Consider the following 22,870-nt stretch of genomic DNA (forward strand, 5'->3'; position numbering starts at 1 on the left):
CTGGGCTAGTCTATTGATTCGACTGGAGTTTTCAGTTAGAATTTAACTAGTTTGTTGCTGAAAATGCCTCAGCACAGGCAAGACTTCATTAACAACATGCGACCACAGCGCTCCCATTATTCAGCTGCTGCAATTCCCACAATGCAAAACAAAACAAAGCTTCTTTTTTCATTCATGAGTTATGTCTAACAAAAGCACTAATTTTGTCGTCCCATGTAGAAAGGAGTATGAACTGCTTGCCTATTTGTAAGATGTTAATCTATTCAAAAACAAGTATTTTAATATCAGCAACTGACCACATAGATTTACATATACAATTTCAAAATATGACATCTCAGGTGTTTTTGTTTTCACTTTGAAAAGAAAGAGAGAAAAGAAATGGCATTTGTGAACCAGACTTGCGTGATAATTTAGGTTTTGGATGCTCACTTTTAGTTTGGGGCACTAGGCAGCTGCTTCGTGTGCTTCTTTAATCAGTTGCCTCATGTGGGCATTTGTGTGCCGAGTCTAGCATATGGGAGAGAAGAGTTTATTTTAAATGTTACATATCAATGTCATCTATAACAAATAGAAATAAAAACAAACCATCACATATCCTGTAGGCAGCAGACTACATCTTAAGTAAGTTAAAGTTGACAAGAACCTGGTTTGAAGATCCAAGCAAGGGAATCTACTCATTTATTTACAAGTTACACCGTTTTCTTCTCAAAACAATAACTACATTTTGCCATTTAAAGAAAAGCTCCTCGTAAATAACTATTAATATGTTGTAATTTGCATGAGTAATAAAAAACCCACATATAGGAAAGGTAACAAAACTGTTTCATACCAAGGATCCAATGTCCTCATTGCTACTTTTAAATCTCTAAACTGAAAAGGCAATAAACACTTCATAAAAACTTTAGATTAAAAGAGGCAGATTGACCTTATAGGGGAACCGTGTAGCTTTTAAGAGATCATTTTAAATCACCGTCAGTACGCTAAAAACTTATTTTGAGGAGACGCTCTACTTTTTGAAGCGCGGCAGAATACCGTGATTTTGCCCCCTTCGCCATCTTGATGTTCGATTCCATTGGCGGAAGCAACATCTTCGACTGAGCAGCAAGCGGGTGTGGTTTGGACCAGGACGGGTGGTTCACCTAGCAGTCCTTCTACTATTTTCAGCCAAGAGAAAGGAGAAAATTGGGCCCAACAGAAACAACGGAGGAGCCTTTCGACTCTGGTAAATGCCGCATGTTTAGCGCAGACATCGCTCGGTGTGTCAGTTCCATGCTTTAACCAAGAAAATCATCTCTGGTCGGTCGAGGAGGGGGGCTCCGGTGGGGTTTTCTGATTCGGCTGGCAGCAGCACAGCAGGTTTTCTATGGTGGCGCCTGGATCTACTTTTTCGTACGTCTCGGATGGCTAAGCTAATCAAATCTGAATTAAACATTTGAGGTTTTCCTCCCGTGTCAAGGTTCCTGTGAATTAAAATAACATTCTTCAGCAAAGGTGGCCACGGGTCACAGCGGCTGCGCCCATGAACAAAGGCTTGTTGCTAGGTGTTTCAATCATTCAGCATTGATTGTTTATGTTAGCTAGCTAGTTAGCTAACTAACGGTGAGGATAGCTGCGCACGTTAGGTGGCTAATTCTTGTTAGCACTCCCGTTATATTAAAAATCACTGTATTGGTGCAACAGACAGTTTATCACTCGGCGTCGATTAGTATGCTTGTTATTCTTCCAGTTTGAGCCTCCACGAGAGAGGAGGAGTCGTAGAAGTGATTGCGGGTAGAGGGGGTTGTGTCTCTCATTGGAAACCCAAGCTTCGAGGTCGGAACTTGGCCGTGGTAAGGGGGGAGGGGGAGAAATATGCCTTTGATGTTGTATGCCGCTGAATAGTGAATTGTGTTCGTGCTGGAAATACCCACCGCTTCGCTCTCTCTCTCGGTTTGAGGTGGAGACTCGGCGTCCCCCCCCCCCTCTCCTGTCCTATCTGCGTTAACTAGCCAAACAAGCGGTGAAAACCTGGCAAAAGGTAGCGGAGCAAAAAAGGGGGAAAAAAAGGAAGGCAGACGGTGGTTTATTACAACACTTGGAATAAAAACACCACGATTTGATTAGGCTGCGACAAATATGACATTTAGTTGAGGCTGTGTTTTCTTACTTTTCCGTGCGCTACTTTTACCTTTTTTTTTTCCAGACATATTTGCTGTGCGGGCTGAGGGCAGGCAAGAACAATGGCTACCCAGTGTGAGTATCACAAACTTATTTATTCTCTTTTTTTTTTTTTCTTCTATTCCAATTTTGTCCCCTAACCCCCCCCCCCCCCCCCCACACACACACACACACACACACATACACATCGCTTTCTCAGGCTCAATTTGTACGTATCTTAATTGGTGTTACAGTAACACTTTGTCAATTTTGGACTTTTGGTTGGAGCACATTTAACAGTAACTTTCTTTTTTTTCAAGCATCTTGTTCTTTATCATTACCTTAGGGTACAAGGCACAGAGTTAAACATGATTTCCGTGCTTTAAATAATTTTCATTCCGTTTTAAGTTTTGCCATTTACATTCTTTAATCCTTTTGGATCTTTATCATTGCTTAGATTATTGCAGAGAACAGACAGTAACAGGCCCTGTTCAGACCTGGCATTAACATGCGCTGACTCGGATAAAAGAGCAAAGCCTAACCATCCACACCTGGTATTAACACCAGTCCGAAGCGATCCGATTACTGCTGCCCACTTTATTTCCACAAAGACATGTAGCCACATCAACAGGTTTGTTGGTTTTTCTGCAACATCCTTTCCTTTCCATCCTTAAATTCACAAGCAACATCCTTTCCTTTCCATCCTTAAATTCACAAGGCCTATTTTTTTTTCTTTTACAAGCCATTCTATTCTAAATGCCTAGAAATCATAGCTAAACAGTCCATTAAAAAAATGTAGATTTTTAGGAAAATTAAAAAAAATTCAATGTTAAAAATGCACCCCTGCTTTGCTGAAGTCTCTTTAGTTACTATTTTGCTTTGTAGTATGTTGCCTCATTGCAGTTATTTGTGTGCAGACCTGCCTCATTAATGAGGTACCTTGATATTTAATCACAGCAGCGTGCGTTGAGCATGTTGCGTCAAATTACAGCAGTGGCCAATAAGGTTGGAGTTTCACTGTGAATGTTGGGTCTTTTTTACTGCGGTTTCAGTTAGGAGTACATTTTAATTGTCAAAGTCTTCAAAGTCGTCCATATTTTCGACGTCACAGAAGTCATAGGATTGTACATACAGTCAGTTACATGAGCTGTATTAATCAGACATTAATGTGTACTGTTTGCCCATCTATTTAACAGATTGTCATACTGGTGGCCATTTTAGTGTAACATTTATTGTTATCCTGCAAAACTGCTTATCATAAGAACTTTCATTTACTGTGACAATGAGGAATTACAATTAATGACGTTTGAAAGCTCCTTAAACCGTCTTTGTTGTTGGAGTTATTTTTGTTTCCATTTTCTTCACTGTTGGTTTCACGAGCATATCAATAAATGAGAAAGTCTGAATAAGTGCTATTACTGTTTGAAGTTTATTATGTCAGGAGTCTTGAAGAAGCCTCTTCCAAAACAGGTTTTCAATTTAAGGGAGACATTTTGTTCATGCTAAAAAGAAGTTGAAAACACTTTTTTTTTTTTTTTTTTGTGATCACGATAAGTAGCACAACATATTGCAATAAGGTTTAAGTTTATATTGCCCACCCCGGTTGTGAACTAACAGAGTAGTAAAAACATTTTGTATTTTAGGATTCTTAAAAGTCAAGAAAAATCTGGAGTTTGATCACTGTTTTCTTATTGAAGTTTTTTTTATATTGCTTTTAAAGATCTCTAGGAACCATCATAATTACTCTGGTGGTTACAGTAGCACTAGAACAAGACATTGGGTATTTTCTAAATATGTATTTTTGCACAAACTCGGCAATTGTTAACACCGCAATCCGATCAGTCCGTTGTATTTGAGAATTCCTGGTGTCTCGTGTCTCATTTTGTCTGTCTTCTGCTCGTGTAGCTGATCTGATGGAGTTGGACATGGCTATGGGTGACAGCAAGGTTGCTGTGAGCCAGTGGCAGCAGCAGTCCTATCTAGATTCAGGAATCCAGTCTGGCGTCACCACCACAGCACCATCTTTGAGTGGCAAAGGGAACCCTGATGCCGAGGAAGATGATCCATCTCTGTATGACTGGGAGTTTAACCAGCCCTTCACTCCTGAGGCTGCAGGTAAGTCGAGCGTAAAACAATTTGGTAAATGCATAGATTGAACTCTAGAAAAATTCTGATGAATTTCGGTAAAGATGTCCTTGACCACACTCACAATGTAATTATGATTTTTCTGTATTTGTTTCCCAGACATTGAAGGTTACGCCATGACCCGAGCCCAGCGTGTGCGAGCTGCTATGTTCCCCGAGACCCTAGAGGAGGGGATTCAGATCCCGCCCACCCAGCTGGACGCTGCCCATCCAACGGCGGTCCAGCGTCTGGCGGAGCCCTCTCAGATGCTCAAGCATGCCGTGGTTAACCTTATCAACTATCAGGACGATGCTGAGCTGGCCACCCGGGCCATACCCGAGCTCACCAAACTGCTCAACGATGAGGACCAGGTCTGTGAACAAACCATTACTTTTAGTTGCTCAAAAGTACTTATTATTCATCTTTTCAGAATGTCACCATCCTTAACAAAACTCTTGCCCTGTAGGTTGTTGTGAACAAAGCTGCTGTGATGGTGCATCAGTTGTCAAAGAAGGAGGCGTCGCGTCACGCCCTGATGCGCTCGCCGCAGATGGTTTCAGCGGTCGTCCGTGCCATGCAGAACACCAACGACGTGGAGACGGCTCGCTGTTCCGCCGGCACGTTGCACAACCTTTCCCATCACCGTGAGGGGCTCCTCGCCATCTTCAAGTCTGGAGGCATTCCTGCTCTGGTCAAGATGCTGGGGTAAGATGTGAAGGATTTTATACACCAATGCATTTTTAAATGCCGTCGCAGCTTTTTGATGTCTACTTTATGTGAAGCTTTGACCTGCCTTCAGAGATTTTTCGCCGATTTCTCTTTAGGAAATGTATTTACATGAAAGTTGCTGTTTTTGTGCGATACAGCTAAACATTATCAAGAGCAGATGACATGGATTCTCATAAGGGGGAGAACAGAAGCTCTAAATGATTTTTTTTTTTTTATAGTGTTATTTGCTCACTCAGCCTGATTGAACCACAGACTTCTCTCGTGTTCTGATAATCATTTCCTTTAAAATTATGTTTAATTTATTGATTTATGAAGCAATTTAAAATAAAGAGATCAACGTTCATAGCAATAAAGGCATGATAATTAAATAGTATTGTTATATCTTTCAGCTTTTTAACACCTCACTAATATTAAAGAGTTAACTTTGGATGTTTGTTCAGGAATATAGAAGAGTGTTGTTTCTGTTATGTCTTGGTAGAGCTGACGTTTGGCGTGTTGACTAAAGTTGGGAGCAATCTGACCTGATGCTGATGTCATAATTTTTGGATTTCATATTACATTTAGACTCCATGGTTCTGTAGATACTGCAAGTCATATTTTGCCAGATTATTCCTTTTCCTAGAGCATGCATTAGTTAGATTTGCCAGATTACTCGGTTTTCTCACAGTAGGCTGCTACTCAAAGCTCATTTTATTGTTCAAAGTGAATATAAAAAAAAAAAAAGCTAATCGAAAAAGCATATGAATGTTTGTGGCAAACAGAGGAATAACGTTTACTTGAGATTGTTGCAGTAATGGACCACGTCAGTCAATAGGCAGCAGATATTCAAAGTCTGTAGTTGTAATAGTTGCTAGCTTCATCTTTTTTTTCTGCTGACTGTATTTTTGCTGTCCTGCTTCTTGCTTCTGTGAATACATTTTCACAACAAAGCTACTTCTATTGTCCCCAGTTTGAAAATGGAGCGATTTGTTTTTTATTTATTTTTTGTCAATTCATTCTCTGCATTGTGTTCTGTTGTGTGCATAGTAGAGCAATTTACAGAGGCACCTCCTCCCACCCCCCCCAAACTATTCTATAGATGAGCAGCTATTTTGGAAAAGGGTAACACAAAATTTCCACAGAAACTCCTGCACTTCTCACGCGTTTGAAAGCTCATAAAGGCCTAAAGTTGCAGACAAAACACTTGGCTACAAGGCAAGTTGAGACCTGTTGGACGGAGCACCTGTGTTTGACTTCTTTATTGTCTCACGTTACTGTTTGCAGTGGATGTTGGAACGTTTACAGCTTGTATAGATTTTCACCTGGCTTAGAACTAAATATTGTGTTCTAATGGTCTTCATAAATACATGTTAAAAGAAGGTGCTCTGCTTGCATTCTGTCTAATTTGACAGTGATTGCATCAACATGTCTTCCTTGTTGGCCTACTTGGGTGGACACTGACATACTTGGTGCACTTTAGCATCACTTTGCAGTAATTATCTCTACCGGTCGTTGCCTGAATTTAGTAATTGCCACAAGCTAAACAACATGTTTGACGCTAGATTAAGGAATCGGAAGGTAAAAGGTGGCGTTTTGGAGCATTAATTACAATTAGCATTTTTAAAACGATTTAAAGTTGTTGGTGCTTGCTGCTCCTTGTGTTGGCTCACCTTTTTCTTTGATGTCTTTCAGCTCACCAGTGGACAGCGTGTTGTTCTATGCCATCACTACACTCCACAACCTTTTGCTGCACCAGGAAGGGGCCAAGATGGCGGTGCGCCTCGCTGGAGGGCTGCAAAAGATGGTAGCCCTGCTGTCCAACACCAACGTCAAATTTTTGGCCATCACTACTGACTGTCTGCAGATCCTGGCATATGGCAATCAGGAAAGCAAGGTACAGGAAGGTCTGTCTTTTCAATGTGCCGTCTTTGTTTCAGCGGTGTGTAGTAAACATGAAACTCTTTGTTTTAGCTGATCATTCTGGCCAGCGGTGGACCTCAGGCCCTGGTCAACATCATGAGGACTTTTACATACGAGAAACTGCTGTGGACCACAAGCAGAGTGCTAAAAGTGCTCTCTGTCTGCTCAAGCAACAAGCCGGCCATTGTAGAAGCTGGTACGTATGACAGAAATGAAATGGATTAAAACAATGCCGCTGCATTAATGATTTGATTATTCATGCGATCTTTTATTTAACTTTTTAGGAGGGATGCAAGCTTTGGGTCTTCATCTAACAGACCCCAGCCAGCGTCTGGTTCAGAACTGCCTCTGGACTCTGAGGAATCTTTCAGATGCTGCCACTAAACAGGTACTGTTGGACATAATTTAATAGATAATAACAAAAAATAGCTGCTGACTTGAATTAAGTCAATTTTACAGTCGAGTGGTCCAAACTAGTGACCCTCTAGCAGTGTGAAAACTAACAATCTGATCTTTTTCTGATCAGTGCTTATACCAAATATAAGTTCCCCGCAGAGCTTTGTTACTGACACTGAATGAATGAAATGATGTTGGATTTGAGAGAAACTAGAAGCTGGAGCTCCTTACTTTCAAATGTTGGCTTTTTATTTTGAAATCATCAAAAATTTATGTTTGGTCACGTGATGGACATTGTATTATATAGTCACAAAAAGGAAAGTAGTGAGCTTTCTGTAATGTCTCGTAAGGGTTTTACCTCTGTCCCATAAACCAGAGGGTTTGTTTATCTTTTATTTATTGCATTTTTGTTACAACTGATAAATTTTTAATACAACCAGAAATTCAACAAACAGAATTTGGTAAAATGTCAGGAGATCTGAGTTGGTGTTCAAAAATCGGCCGTCGCAATCTCTTGTTGGTGCACTTTTAATGTTCAGTTTAGCTTATAGCTGTGATTTTTAGTGTTCAACTTTATCTCAGTTTGTAATAAGAAAATCTAAACTTCTAGGAAGACGAGTTGCATTCATCTGTTCTTGTCTGTAGGAGGGGATGGAGGGTCTCCTTGGCACCCTGGTCCAACTGTTGGGCAGCGACGACATCAACGTGGTGACGTGTGCTGCCGGCATTCTCTCTAACCTGACCTGCAACAATTACAGTAACAAACTCATGGTCTGCCAGGTATGGGGCTGTAGCCTTCTACATCATATCTTGACTCAAGTCTCGCTGGGACTCCGTCTTGTTTTATTGACGTGCAACGTTAACACACGGACGTTCCTGTTAGGTTGGCGGCATCGAGGCTTTGGTGCGAACCGTGCTCCGGGCCGGCGACAGAGAGGACATCACAGAGCCGGCTGTGTGCGCCCTGCGCCACCTGACCTCGCGCCACCAGGATGCAGAGATGGCCCAGAATGCAGTTCGCCTTCACTACGGCCTGCCTGTGGTTGTTAAGCTGCTGCACCCACCGTCCCACTGGCCACTAATCAAGGTCCTTTTTCCATTACACTTGTAAATTAATGAAACAATTAGAATAATTCAAATTTTTTAAAAGGTACAAATCCATCTTCTGTTTAGGCGACGGTTGGTCTCATTCGCAACCTAGCCCTGTGCCCGGCCAATCACAGCGCTCTGCGGGAGCAGGGAGCCATTCCCCGATTGGTCCAGCTGCTTGTCCGAGCGCATCAGGACACCCAGAGGCGCACGAGCATGGGCGGGAACCAGCAGCAGTTTGTGGTATGGCAGCTTGCTTAAGCTTTCTCTTTTGAAGATTTGGATTTCTTTTTCCTCTTCTGTGTGTTTGACTTTGTTTTCTCACCACCCTTCAACTCATCCAGGAGGGAGTGCGTATGGAGGAAATAGTTGAAGGTTGCACAGGAGCTCTGCACATTCTGGCCCGGGATGTCCACAACAGGATTGTGATCAGAGGGCTCAACACCATTCCACTCTTTGTCCAGGTACAACCGCAGAATATCTATCACTAAATCTTTTTTTTTTTTTTTTTTTTTTTTTTTCCAATTTCAGAATAATCAGTAGCCTAAAAATCTTGGACATTCTTAAATCTTACTCTCGCTTGCTCTCGTATCCAGTTGTTGTACTCTCCAGTGGAAAACATCCAGCGCGTCGCAGCAGGTGTGCTGTGCGAACTGGCGCAGGACAAAGAAGCAGCCGAGGCCATCGAAGCCGAGGGGGCCACCGCACCGCTCACCGAGCTGCTGCATTCTCGCAACGAGGGCGTCGGTGAAAATACAAACAGATGCAGTTTTACCCTTTAGTGGGGTTTTTTTTTTTTTTTTTTTCTGGTTGCTTGAGGTTTTTTTTGTGCATTCTCCTTTAGCAACCTATGCTGCAGCTGTCCTGTTCCGCATGTCTGAAGACAAACCCCAGGACTACAAGAAGCGTCTCTCGGTGGAGCTGACCAGCTCACTGTTCAGAACTGAGCCCATGGCCTGGAACGATGTACGTGCTAATGCTAATAAATGAGCCAAAACAAAATTAATGAAACGGCTGTAATGAAGCTTGCTGGAACTGTGTTAAATTCTTCTGAGCCATAGCATGACTAAACAGAAGAAAGCGAAGAATTCACTTCATTTGGTGGATTATTTATCAAAGTGAATGTTTAATTTCTCTCTCCAAAGTAGCTTTTTTTTTATTTATTAGTACATGTCAAGTGACTTCACATAATGATCTTTTCAACTACTTCTAAAAAGCAGTGCATCATTAACTAAATAGGGATGGTTCGAAATTAAGGGTTGCCTGAAAGATCTTATTTACTTATTGTAAATCTAGAACAGTTGTATCAGTTTTATCCTTTAATCTCGAGTCTCAAAAATATGACAGTTGGCGAACCTCTTAAAGGGATGTGGTTTTATTTACACAAAAGCTGAAGATAATTAGGAAGGAGAGGCGGTGCACCACCAGCACACTTCCTGTGGGAAACGCAAACTACAAACAAACTGTTTCCCAAAACTAAAGTAGTGGTAACAATCGCAGAACAACTTTTCACGAGTATTTTTTTGACTTTTAACTTGCATTTCTTTTAGTGCTGCATGTTCCATTCAGTGTATGTTTAGGCTCCTCTGCAAACACCCTTCAGTGCACGAAGGCTTAAAGGTTTCTTCTTTGACAAAAGCGCTTAAGTAGGAATCTTTAAATCTTAAAGGTTTACATTAACTATGGTGTTTTTGAGATGGAAGTTGATTTAAGATGATTGAAGTCAGTTTAGTACCACAGTGAGTTTACAATAACTGCTTGTAATTTTAAACTTCGTGCCTCTGAACTATCAATGTTTTGTTTATTGTGAATATCTAGACAGAGCCGTTCTATTGTGCTGATAAGTAGTTTCTATCAGTTATCTAATGTCAGTGTTTGGTTCTTCAGACCGGGGACCTGGGTCTGGATATGGCAGCACAAGGAGATCCTCTGGCTTTCAGGCAAGATGGTGAGTTTTTAGCTTTCCATGAGCTTCATTCTTGTCTCCTCCCCCGCAAGATGTTATCTGCATTTCTAGATAATCTTTAGGATTATGTTTTTTGGTAATTGCACTGAAAGTAACAGCACTTTTGTTTCTACACTGAGGCTTCTCTCTTTCAGCATTGAACTGCACAGGAACAAACCTGTGAGTTTGTACTTATCCAAAAACTACTACAAAGTTACGCTGCCGTACACATTTCCTGACAAAATAGAACCGTGCCAATTAGCATGAAACGACAAACGTACAGCATAACGTTGCGTTTTTGCATTGAACCTTGTGGGTCTTATTTTTACCTTTCAGACGGAGCATATCGGGCGTACCCAGCAGCTTATGGCCAGGACTCTCTGTTAGACCCTATGATGGAAGGTGCAGACTACCATGCTGACGCGCTGCCCGACCTGGGTCACCATACTGATCCTTTGCCAGACCTTGGCCATACCCAGGAACTGATGGACAGCAACCAGCTGGCCTGGTTTGACACCGACCTGTAGGATTGGTACGAGCCTGCAGACCTTTTAAAAACCTCGCGTATGGATTACAGCGTATTAATTACACATTATCTTATGTTTTCTTTCAGTCATTTTCCAATAGATCCTGCATTGTGACTGTCCTGTATTGTCTGAAGCAGCATTACGATTGCCCTGTAGAGTGTTGAAGGTAAAGAGAGAGGAAATTAAAGTGGTCCTGGGAAGTGCCTGACACAAGAAAAACTAAAAATCAAAGATGGTTCCCACAGGATTGTTTAAGCAAGTTGAAACGGAGGGGAAAGGAGAATTACCAAGTATCAAAGATATCACACAATGGAGGGTAAAGAGCAGGTTATCTATTTGGATGAGTGCACAAGAGGTTGATCTTAAAAGTGTGAAACACATGTTTTAACCTTGCCTGTATTAGGTTTTTTTGTTTTTGTTTCTACTTTTCTTATTCTATTTTTTATTTCTTTTTGTAATACTCATTATATGTTATGGTACTGACCCAGCTTGCCTTCGCACTATCCATTTTCATTTTCTCTCCAATGCTAATCATTTGTATTTTTTTCTTTCTTTTTTTTTTTTTTTTTTTTAAGAACGTATATTACACGTAGTGTTAAGTTATAGTGATATTATACAATGTTCCTTTGGTTATGGTCGAATGTGTAGAACACTAATAATCAGTTGAAATGTACTCTGACTTAAAGTGTAACATTGTGTAGGTTTTTTTTTTATATAATCTCAAAAATGGAGAATTATGCACTCTTAATATGTGCTTGTTTAAGCATAAAAAAATATGTCGGTGTCAAATGTTCTAAATAGGGAAATGGGTGAAATTAAGGGTGGGCTGGGGATAAATCTACAAACAAGTGTTTTATATACAGTATCACTGGTAGGTTAACAACTATTTTGTATGCCATCATTGGATGTTTGATAGGAGAAAAAAAATAAAAACGCTATCGTTGGTGGTTTGACAAAACCCACGTTTCATGTCCTATCAATGGTAGCTAGGTTGACAAACGGTTGTATTCCTGCTGTGTTTATTTTGGAGACGAGGTTATGACACGGCTGAACAATAAAAAGCATTTTATTTCATCCAGTCTTCGTCCCGCGTCTTCTGTCTTGGTTTGGTTCCATAGCTTTTATTTAAACCACAGTCTCAACACTATTTACAGTTCTCTGTTGCTTTTAATGACATTTCAATTATCCTATATATATTTGATCAATTATGGTAAAATCAACCCAAAGATTCTCGTTTCTTTCGGTATAAACAATTACAACTTTCATTAGCTGCAGCATAGCAGTAACATTGTGGATGTCCATCGGGATTTAAACTGTATATCAACATTACATTCACTGAATCAAATTTGCAGCATTTAATCATTTTTATTTAGCAAAAAAAAAATGCATTTCACAACTGATATAAACCATTTGTGTCCCAGGCGGATATTTTTTTTTGTTCTATCTGCAAATTTTTTGCTCTCATCTGGAAGAAAAAAAACTGCAAGTTAACCGTTTCACTCTACTTTTTATGTTCTCCACAGCACTGTGTGCCATTGGAGGTATTTTTCCATGAAGTACCATTATCTTGTAAACTTGTATCTTTGAATCAAGTCAGTCAGCTAAGGTGCTTCATATGGAAATGTGGATCATGGTGAAAGTGGTCTGATACTGTCTGAAAGCTTGGGTGGGGTAAAGACATTCATTACAAAAATTCTTGTCTGATGGCTTACAATACAGTTGTCAAACTCCAGCCCTCAAGCAACTTTTAGACGTGCCTCTGCTGCACCACACCTGAAAAGAATAATTAGGTCATTAGCAAGGCGCTAGAGAACCTATCTACACAAGAAGGAGGTAATTAAGCCTTTTCATTCCAGTGTTTTGTACCTGTAGCACATCTAAAGACTGCAGGACGGTGACCCTTGAGGACCGGAGTTTGACACTGGTTTACAGGAAGGTTGTTTTTTTTCTTTAGTAGACCAGCAGATGGGGTTTAAAGATTCAGGACAATAGCATTAATTGGATTTTTTTTTCTTTTCAACTGGCTAGGCTGTCCTGCAACAAGACATCCATATACCATGACATCTCCACCTACATAGTTGGTTCACGCAGTATTTGGCTTATCCCAAACAAGATCTATGTGCTTTTTTTTTTGTTCCTGAAGGAAAGGGATTGTAGAAATCAGCAGATGGGATAAATGGGAGCACAATTTCTAATTGTGGGTGATTTAACAGGAGCAGTGTCGTTTAATGGGATGTTTCAAATGGAAATGAAATGGCTACATTCCAGTCATTTTCACCTCTTTTAAATGTCAGGACAGTCTGACCCAGTGGAGCGACGGGGCAGGGCTGTTTGATCCGGAGCTGTTTTCTAAAGTCCTGAGCTTCTTGTGTTGTAAATGGAACCAGAATAAAACCTTGATAAATGCCTCATTGCAATCAGGTTGTGTCCCATCAATTCTTAAGCATACTGTGGTTAAACCCCTTAAGAAACCTAATCTAGACTCAAGTGTACTAGCAAATTTTAGGCCAATTTCTAAACTCCCTTTTTTTTTATCTAAGGTTCTTGGAAAATTTGTTTTTATGCAGCTTGAAATGTTTTTCAAAGGCAATAATATAACAGAAGGTTCAGTCTGGGTTTTAAAGCTGCTCATAGCACTGAAACAGTTTTGCTTCAAGTGTATAATGATCTTTTAACAGTCGATTCAGGCAATGTTACAGTTTTATTACGTTTAGATCCGAGTGCTGCATTTGTCACTAGATCATAGATTAAAGCAATGTATTGGCCTGAGAGGCTCAGTATTTGCATGGTTTAAATCTTATTTAGAAAATACAACTTTCTCAGTTCATCTCAACCAACCTGTTCCGAGGCCAAACTTTTAAGGTACGGTGTTCCCTAAGGCTCAATTTTAGGTCCTATTTTGTTCATCTTACATTTATTGCCTCTTGGTCAGATTTTCCATAAATTTAACGTCTCTTTCCACTAGAGATTTATTTGCCCCTTAAACTCCAAAATGTATTTCTTCCGCTACTGATGGATTGTTTAGCTGAAGTCAAATCTTGGATGGAACAAAACTTTCTTTACCTAAATCAAAGTAAAAACTCAAGTTATATTATTTGGTCAAAGACTTCAAACTATAAATCCAGATCTGATTCTTGGCTCTTTAGCTCGGTTTTGTCAGACCCCTGCTAGGAATCTTGGTTTTACTTTTGATAGCAGTTTAAAGCTAGCTAAACAAGTTAGCTTTGTCGTTAAATCAAGTTTTTAATCACATGCCGGATTTCAGCCAAAGTTAAATCTTATTTTTGTTTGAAGGACTTATCCATGCCTTCATTACAACTCGTTTGGATTATTGCAATTCTTTATATAGTGGCATGGATAAATTACAGATGCAGCGACTTCAACTGTTCCAGAACGCAGCGGCACGGCTTCTTACAGGAACCAGGAAGCTTGACCATATAAGGCCTATAACTATTTGGTGAAATGGGAGTTTTTTGTTGTTGTTTTTACCAACTTAAAGAATAAATATCTACAAAAGTAATGCATGGTGGAGCATATGTGAAGCTGTGGGCAAGTTTCTTGTCCAAAGACTATATAGAAATCTTATTGAGCATCAAATACCAGAACACTTTAATTACAATCTGGTAGCCTGTGCCTAAAATCCTAAAAATTGATTTACATTCATTTTCTATTAAATCTGTATTCTTCAGAATACTTGTCCAACAGAATGTTACCGATTCCTATTAAAAAACTTGTGAGCTAAACGGAGGAGAAAAGTAAATGATTGAAGACCCAAAATTAGTTCATCTGAAAAAACTTTAATAAAAAAACAAAACAAAATTAAAGGTCACCATGTTTCAAACCTCTTGAAATGCTGTCGGATTAAGTGTAAATGTGATCATGAATACATTTTGCTGAAAGATGGACAGTTTTTGTTCAGTTATAACTCCTAATTAGCAAAGAACCAACATTCTTGATCTGATTTCAAAGTAATATTTAAGCACTTTTTTTTTTTAATTTCTTTCTCTTACATCCCCCCCACCCCCCCTCCTTTATCTCAATGCTTTTTTACACCTTAATATACGTGATGATTTATTAGCCTTACTCAAAAAATGTTTTATCTGGGACAAAAAAAAGCATTGAAACGCAGCTATATACATTAGCTTAACATGTTTACAGGTTTCTAAGAAGAAAAACAAAAAAAACAAAAGTACTTTGAAGTGTGTATTCCGCCGGAAACAAATGCAGAAGACTACTTTTACAGGTGTGAAACAATTCATTGCCATACACGAGACGTGACGTTTGTAAATGTCGCTGGGGAATAAGTGACGAAACCATGCGGCGCGCTGGTGAAGTAAGGAGCAGACGAGGGATCCGCGCGCACAGGAACCCACCGGGCGGGTTCAACAGCTCTGTCAGCAACGAGCGTGTGATCTGTGCTGCCCCCTGCTGAGCCGATGTGGGAAAAACAATTCGAAGCGTGTGAAATCAGGGGAGCCGCGGGGTAGCAGATGAAGTCTCTTTGTGGGGTCGTGGGCAAAGGCTGCTGCTCCACGCCAGGCAGAGGGGAAGCTCCGGAGGGTGGAGAAGGGGGGCTGTCTCTCTTCAACAGGGATTCGACGGAGAAAGGCCCGGTGAACTTCACCTTACATCTGACCTGGTCAGGCCTGCGGGATGCAGGTTGAGGAGAGGGGGCAGCTCTGTCCAGCTTCTCCCTTTCGAGCTTAGAGGCCAGCTCGGGGAAGAATTGCAGGAGGCCGTTAAAGTGACGGCGCACCATCTTTGCTGTGATCTGACTGCAGTCCAGTTTCCAGTAGTTTTTCTTGCTGTTCAGGGAATTCGGGATCACTGGAACCTAAACAAACAAACAAACAAATAAATAAATAAATAAACGGGTCAATATAATGCAACGATATTTCACAAAATATATTCACACAGTCAAACAACAACAACAACAAAAAGTAACAAAAGTGAAACTTACTTTGATGAAGCAACCGTGAGTAGACAAACAGACTCTGATGTTGTTCTCAAGAGATTTTCTGTCCTCGGACATCAGCTGCATCAGTCTATCCATCAACTGGGGAAAAACACAAAAAGAAGAAGAAAATATTCATCATCCTTGTGACACATGACAAATTTCCCCATGTTACATCCAGCAAACAACATGCATTTTAAAATTGTTCAGCTTTTCTCACCTGGGTGAAAGTGAGCATCCAGTTTGGAGCATTCCGGAGGATTACAGCAATCTTGGACAGGTAAGTCGTGGCCCACTTGAAAGCAGCTCTCTGAGTACTGCCAACAGGGCCATGACGATAAAACTCAGCTCTGTAGCCCATCATCTTGCTCTGCTTTCCCTCTGCTGGAGATTCGACCTGGGCACCGAGAGAGACTGGTGATCACATCCCCTGCTTCTGTGAGGACGAAGTGGTCGGCTCTAGATATAAGTCCTGTTGGAACAATGAGACATCAGAAGGTGTCCACTGCAAGATAATAGGGAGCCATTCAGAAGATAACGGCCCCATTAGTGCTGGAGGCGGAGCCAGATCTAACCTGAATTTGATCTAACCTGTAGACAAATGCTGAAATGTGTGACAACAACAAAGTCCCTTTTCTTGAATGCACTTTAATCATTATTTATGGCTCTTCATGGCGTCAAACCCACTTTAATGTTTCCCTAACAAAGTTTCAGAAGAAAACTCTGAAGTTTTCTCTGTAGAAATGTCCATAGCTTTAATTTAAAAAACTTCACAGGGAGAGTTTCATCAGGAAAAATGTAAAAATAACACTAAGGTGTGATGGGAGCTAACTTCTATGCTAGTCTTTGTAAGATATGTTGCTTTAGGCTACACACATATAAATTTCATTTTACTGTCTTTATAAAAGAAAGCTGCAAATTTTACTTAAGCCACTGATAATGTGTGTACTTTCTGTAAACACTAAAAACAATTTACAGTTACACTGAACAAAGGGAGTGCTACCTGCTATTAAAATGTGCTCAGCAGACTTACACTATGTTCTTTTCTTGATACATTTACATTAAATGTACTGTAGTTGTTTGCACCGAGATTCTCAGCATAAAAATAAAACCAGAGAAAGAAACGATATACTTTATGTTCCCCTAAGGGACTTTGACCGGGCGTGGTAACACAGAAATGACAAAACATACCAACACATTATAAGAAAGACAAAAAAAAACAAAAAAAAACCCCATCACTATTCAAATGACAAAGTTTCTCCTAGGAAACAGAGAAGCAAGTAGGCAGAGCGACCACACCCTCTAATCAGATGAATGAATTGAGCTGGTAACAAGACTCTCATCCCATCAAAGTTATACAAACTGTATAGATCTAACTCCTTGCATACAGGTAACGTGTTGATCAATGGGGATCATTGATGTTAATTAGTGCCGTCTTTATTAAAGACAAAAGGCAGGAGAGTGAATTAGAAAGATGTGATTTGATTGTTCTCTGGAATGTCGCAGGTCATTCACAATGTAGATATCAGCGAAGCAACACGGAGGAAAAACATACTTCATTCTTTTTTTTTTTTTTTTTTTTAAGCTATTAGTTTTGGTGAATTACGTTAAAAGAACATATAATGAACCAGACGTCTGCATGTTTTTTTTTTCCCCACAGAGAAAATATCCAAGCAGCAATAACATCTATAACTGGGGTTTAGGAGAGCAGTTTAAGATTTCATTAGTCTAACTTATTATTTTGAGTTCGTAAATGTACATTTTAGACAGCATAGCTACAATATTTCCCCACCTATGTTAGATTTCTCTTCTTTTGTGTATTTCAAAGGCTTAACATTTTAATTATTATAACAGTGGGCACAAAATACGTTTACTCAAAATCTCTGAAAAAGACAGCAATGAACACATGAAGATGTTTTACAATGCGTCTTTTAAAATGTGCTATTTTCACTGTTTATAAGACCTTCAAACTTCAGCACATTTTGAATGGATGCTTAAAGGTTACTAATGTATTTGTTTTAAATTGTAAAGTGTTGAAATGTATCCGCTGCAACAGATTAAAACGTTAAATCCAATTTGTGCAAAAACTGACAGTAAATTTCTGTTCAAAAATCCAAAACCTTCTCGTCAGAGATCATAGAAATATTTCTAAGTTTTGTTTGATTGAGCTGTGATGCGGCAAATTTCAATTTAATAGATCCTTCATTTTCATTCAATTGTTTCAATTCAAAAGTAAGCAAATAAATAAAAACATAATATGGCAAGCCGAACATTTTCAAGATTATTTCTGATTTATTTGTGATTTCATTTGAAAGAGCTTAGAACACAATTCTAGTGAATCTGAGATGATGTGTTAAAAAATAAACAGGGCAGAAAAGAATAATAACTTAGCTTTCAATAAAATATTTCACTTTCTTGTATGACACGCCCACACTTAAAGTATAGTTTGAACATTTCAGGAATTTTATTTTTATTTTTTTAAATTTAGATGGAAAAAAAACCCAACTAAAAATCTTACATGTTCAATTGTCTTTATGTAAGAAATGTTGGACATCAACTTTAGGAATTAGAAATAGAAAAGGTTTCAGATGAAGGTGTGCTTTCTGTGTTCATATATAGTTTTTGGAGTTGTCCACGGCTGCGGTCTCATGCTCCACGTCCTGCATTGACGGCTCGTCGTTTGGCCAAACGACGAGCCGTCGCCCTGCAGCACACACCCTCTGACGTCCTGTTGCTAGAACCGGTTTTACGACTGGAAAACACAAGACTCTCGTCTAGACCTTTTCATTACTCCCATTCGTGTGTCTCTAAGAAACGAGATGCAGATTAGGCCTGAGCAGTTTGAGACGTAGCTGTTTTCTGCTCAGAGCGGATACTTTCATGAAAAGCATCACACATTCTTGACAAAGACTGTCCTCGCTTTCCTGAATGCTCCAGGGAAAGATGCTTGCCGTGGCCCAGGGCAGAAGACATTTACAATTTCATCTTTATCATCGAAAGCAAAACGTACGACTTTCTGAATCTAATGTTTTACAGTCTTACAGACTTATTTCAGAAGACAGAAAGTTTTTGGGGAACAACATCAGAGTATGCTGATCGACTCACAAATGCTGTCTTAAGGTACATGTATTTTTATTTATTTTACTATAAACTTAAATTTGTTTCTCTGCCGCATATCACCTAATCGGCCCTGATTTTTTAAGATTCCACTGATGTCAGATTCAAGGGACCGCGGGAGGAACTACTGGAAACTGGACTGCAGTCAGATCACAGCAAAGGTGGTGCGACGTCACTTTAATGGTCTCCTGAAGGTCTTCCCTGAGTTGGCCTGTAGACTGGAGATGGAGAACCTGAACATGCCATCAGAGCAGAGCTCAACTCTCCCTCTTCCTCAGCTTTCATCCTGCAGCGCCGCTCGGGTCAGAGATGTGAGGGGAAAGGGGAAAGGACCAGTGAAAGGGTCGAATCCCTGCTGAAGAGAGACGGTCCGCCTGCTCGGACCTGCAGAGCTTCTCCTCTGACCAGGGCTGGTGATCTGGGCAGCTCAGCTCCCAAGGTGCACCACACTCTCAAAAGAAATTAGTTGAACCAACTTAATTGAATTGCTTCAATTGGTAACAAGCATTTCAATTAAGTTTCATCCAAATTAATTTGTTAATTTTTTTTTAAACAAATTTATTAAGTATGTTTAAGATAACAGATTTAAGTCAGTCTTACTCAAATCATTTAGTTTACTTCAAATAATGGTAAATGGACTGAACGTATATAGTGCTTTTCCAGTCATTTTGACCACTCAAGGTGCTTCATGCTGGAGCAGGGGTGTCCAAGGTCAGTCCTTGAGGGCCGGCATCCTGCATGTTTTAGTAACAACCTTTTCAGCATGAGAATGTTCCTCTTAAGCCTCTAACGAGCCATCATTTGATCCAGGTGCGTTAAGCATCGACACGTGGCAGGAGGAAGCTGAAATTGAACCTTCAACCTTCTGATCACAAGATGACTACTCTACCCACAGAGCCACGGTTGCCCCAAATGAAGAAGTAATTTAATAAAGGATCTCTTTTTTCAAAGGGTTTTTGGCTGAGGCAGCCTTTATTTGAGCATAGTTATTCAGGAAAGTGGTCGATGACAGAGAGGAAGACCTGCAGCTCAGGTCATCAGGCTGGGCATCAAACCTGCGAAGGCCAGGTCAAGGACTAAGGCCTCCTTATGTGGATTGTGCTCTACCCCTGCGCCACCACAGCACCCTGGTTGGTACAGAATCTGTCCCTGGTAAGCTTGAGTCATGGTGTCAGATGTGGGACACAAATATGGTATTGAACTTAATTATGACAGTAAAGTCAAAGTAAAAAGTCAAAGTAAAAAGGTCATTTAAGGGAAAGATTTATAACTTTCAAGTTGGAGTGTATTTTGAGGATACTGTAAAAAGAGTATTAGGCTGCAAACTTCTTAGTTTGCAGTCCAAAATATTTAGTTTGGAACTACTTAAAAGTTTGAGTTTGCTTTCTGTAGAATTAAGTCAAAGAGATTTTTAATGTTTATTATAACAAAATGATTTCAGTAAGAGTGACTTAAATTTGTCATGTTAAACCCCCTTATGAATTAAGTTATAAAAACTTAGCAAATTGAGACAGAAGGACTTAGTGAATTGAGTTGGATGATCATAATAAATTGGGTTGGTCAGATGTAGGATATGAAACTGGCATTGAACTCAATTGTTTTAAGTAAAGTCGAAGTGAAAAGTTCCTTTAGGTTAAAGATTTGTAAGTTTTGAGTTGAATGAAGAGCAAAAGCAAAAATAATTAAGTGAAATTAATGTAAATAAGTGCATAAGATGAACTGCAGTACAAATACACTTTTAAGAGTGCAGCTGCTGGTACTCTGAACAGGATCCGCTCCTTCAGACTTCATCTGGATCTTCCCCCATCTGCTCAGCAGGAGGCAGCACATCAGGAGGATTCCTACACTCTCTGATCCTTCCTTCTCCATCTTCAGCTGCTTCCTATTTCACTGGCTCACGCTACAGTTACATCACACACTCTGCACCAGCATTTCCACCAGAAACTCTCCGTTTTTAATTGTATGTTTTTGTTTTAACTCTACCAAAAAAAAAAAAAAGGAAAAAAAGCACTTTGAAATTTGTGGAAACACTCAAAAATATTTCAACATGGACATGCAGTACAGCCAGACAAAGCCTGTGATTTGTCTTTTTTAATTTTTTTTATTTTGAGTTTCAGTGGAAACAAAAGATTTTCTCCTGGGGTAATGCTCAGAGAGACAAAATATTTTTGTATAATTAAAAAAAAAAAAAGTTCCTTTTTTTTAGGTCTGTATGATCTGACCACAAGATGGAAGTAGAGCGTTTCAATTTGTTTCAGAGACGTTGAGACAAAATTCCAATCTTGTACAACTAATAAAAGAAAATCTCATTGTTTGACCTCTGGTCAAACAATGAGATACCAGTTGCTGTTTTTTTTAAATGCCCTTCCTATTTTATCTATTTATGAAGTGATTTATGAAGTGATGAAAGAGATGTCAAACATTTCCCAATGTTGAGTCAAAGAGTAGACATGCTGGAAACTAATTTCCATGTAAAAAGGGACTTTAAACTCAGGTCACATTCACCCCATTTGGCAGTGAGTGGCATGACACAGAGTTGAAAGACCACTTTGAGATTAAGCAAATTGTTTAACAAATAGAAGCACATTTCGCTCACACAGAAACAAGTCTTAACTTGTGCAAAACATCTCAGCTTGGGAAAGCAAATGGGCTCTTCAAACTTGCATGAGGGGAATTGTCATGTAAAGCCAACTGGCTTTTAAAGCCAATTGGATGCACTAGACTGAATGATGGGCTGTGCAGAAACAGAACTAAGCAGAAAAGCAAGTAGCTCATGGTGACCGTGCAGAAGCTGCAGAAATCTGTTGCACTGGAGTAACACTTCAACAGGCAGTTCATTTCACAAATATGCCCTTTATGGAAGAGGAAGTGTAAATACTTTTTTTGGAGGTTGTGTACAGTGGCGCAACTACACATTATTCAGGTGGATGCGAAAACATAGATCGGAATAGATTGGAATAATACGAGCTATTTCAAATTGTGGTTGAGAAAGTACAATCAGATTTTTAGTAATGCTGGAGAGAATGGGATTAGAAAAGGCATTGGATGGTAAAAAATGTTAAAATTACTATCTTCGAAGAAATCAACGGTGAGCTAGGCACTGAATAAGAATAAAGGTGTTAAGGATAATAAAAATATATTTAATTCTAAAACACCAGAGGCTCTGTTTATGATGGGAATCTGTTGTAAAAAGGAAGAAGTGGTTCATGTTTAGTGCAAGTTCTTTTTAATGTAAGTTATTTCTTTAAAAGCTTCCCTCTTTGTCCTCTGATTTAACTCCTACAGTTGACGTCTTTGCCCCTGAGTGTAAATTATAATCTGTAGTCTGGTTTTTTTGTCACTTGTCAAGTAACTGCTTCTTCCCCACTGAGTGGCCTTTGATTTATTTCAATTCATTGGTCTACAGCTTCACACAAGCAAGCAGTGAATTTGAGGTGTTGCCTTAAAATACATCCACAAACATCTGGACTTCCCCAAATTGATCCCTTGTGCATGCAAACATTGGAATCTGATAAGACAAAATAAATAAAAAAAGATCATCTCAAAAATTTTGCCTCATTTACTTAACGAACTAATGAATAATTTCCCTAAAAGAGGAAAGGTTTTATTTAATTTCAGTAAGAAAACTGTTTTCATGCAGTGCACTTAAGTATCTGGTTTCAGCTGTTTATACAGAGAGCAGAACAGTAGTGGGAAGAGGGATATTAAGTGTTTTATTGGAAATTCCCTCTGCCAAAACCCTGATCACACTGACGATTTATCAAAAAACAGGAATGTTTGGAGCTCTAAGCTAAGAGTGAAGTAAAAGGAGTATTTGTCTCCCAAACTCCGGCTTGGAGCCTGATACCAGTTTTCTTTTTCTTTTTTGGAAACCCTACAAACCACACACACTATCACATCAGAATATGTTTCGATTATATAAGATACACTGGAAAACTGCGAGATTGTTGTCAA

General features: G+C 39.6%; 2 protein-coding genes across 2 annotated transcripts; one reads left to right on the forward strand and one right to left on the reverse strand.

Moving 5' to 3' along the window:
* The first annotated feature begins 1,064 nt into the window (after nucleotides 1-1,064).
* Nucleotides 1,065-11,919, forward strand: LOC103472282 (catenin beta-1-like). Its single transcript, XM_008421796.3, has 17 exons — nucleotides 1,065-1,222; nucleotides 2,183-2,232; nucleotides 4,042-4,251; nucleotides 4,381-4,631; nucleotides 4,727-4,965; nucleotides 6,661-6,862; nucleotides 6,940-7,084; nucleotides 7,173-7,276; nucleotides 7,930-8,064; nucleotides 8,168-8,371; nucleotides 8,458-8,616; nucleotides 8,718-8,837; nucleotides 8,970-9,120; nucleotides 9,218-9,339; nucleotides 10,261-10,321; nucleotides 10,655-10,850; nucleotides 10,932-11,919. Exons 2-16 carry the CDS (start codon nucleotides 2,220-2,222, stop codon nucleotides 10,843-10,845), a joined length of 2,307 nt encoding a protein of 768 aa, XP_008420018.1. The 5' UTR covers nucleotides 1,065-1,222; nucleotides 2,183-2,219; the 3' UTR covers nucleotides 10,846-10,850; nucleotides 10,932-11,919.
* Nucleotides 11,920-14,903: 2,984 nt separating this feature from the next.
* LOC103472283 (forkhead box protein H1) lies at nucleotides 14,904-16,514 on the reverse strand. Its single transcript, XM_008421797.2, has 3 exons — nucleotides 16,020-16,514; nucleotides 15,806-15,901; nucleotides 14,904-15,679 (listed from the first exon to the last, which is right to left on the reverse strand). Exons 1-3 carry the CDS (start codon nucleotides 16,161-16,163, stop codon nucleotides 15,101-15,103), a joined length of 819 nt encoding a protein of 272 aa, XP_008420019.1. The 5' UTR covers nucleotides 16,164-16,514; the 3' UTR covers nucleotides 14,904-15,100.
* Between the last annotated feature and the right edge of the window lie 6,356 nt (nucleotides 16,515-22,870).

This window comes from Poecilia reticulata, chromosome 11 (assembly GCF_904066995.2).
Source record: "Poecilia reticulata chromosome 11, P_reticulata-male-v2, whole genome shotgun sequence".
NCBI classification, from domain to species: Eukaryota; Metazoa; Chordata; class Actinopteri; order Cyprinodontiformes; family Poeciliidae; genus Poecilia; species Poecilia reticulata.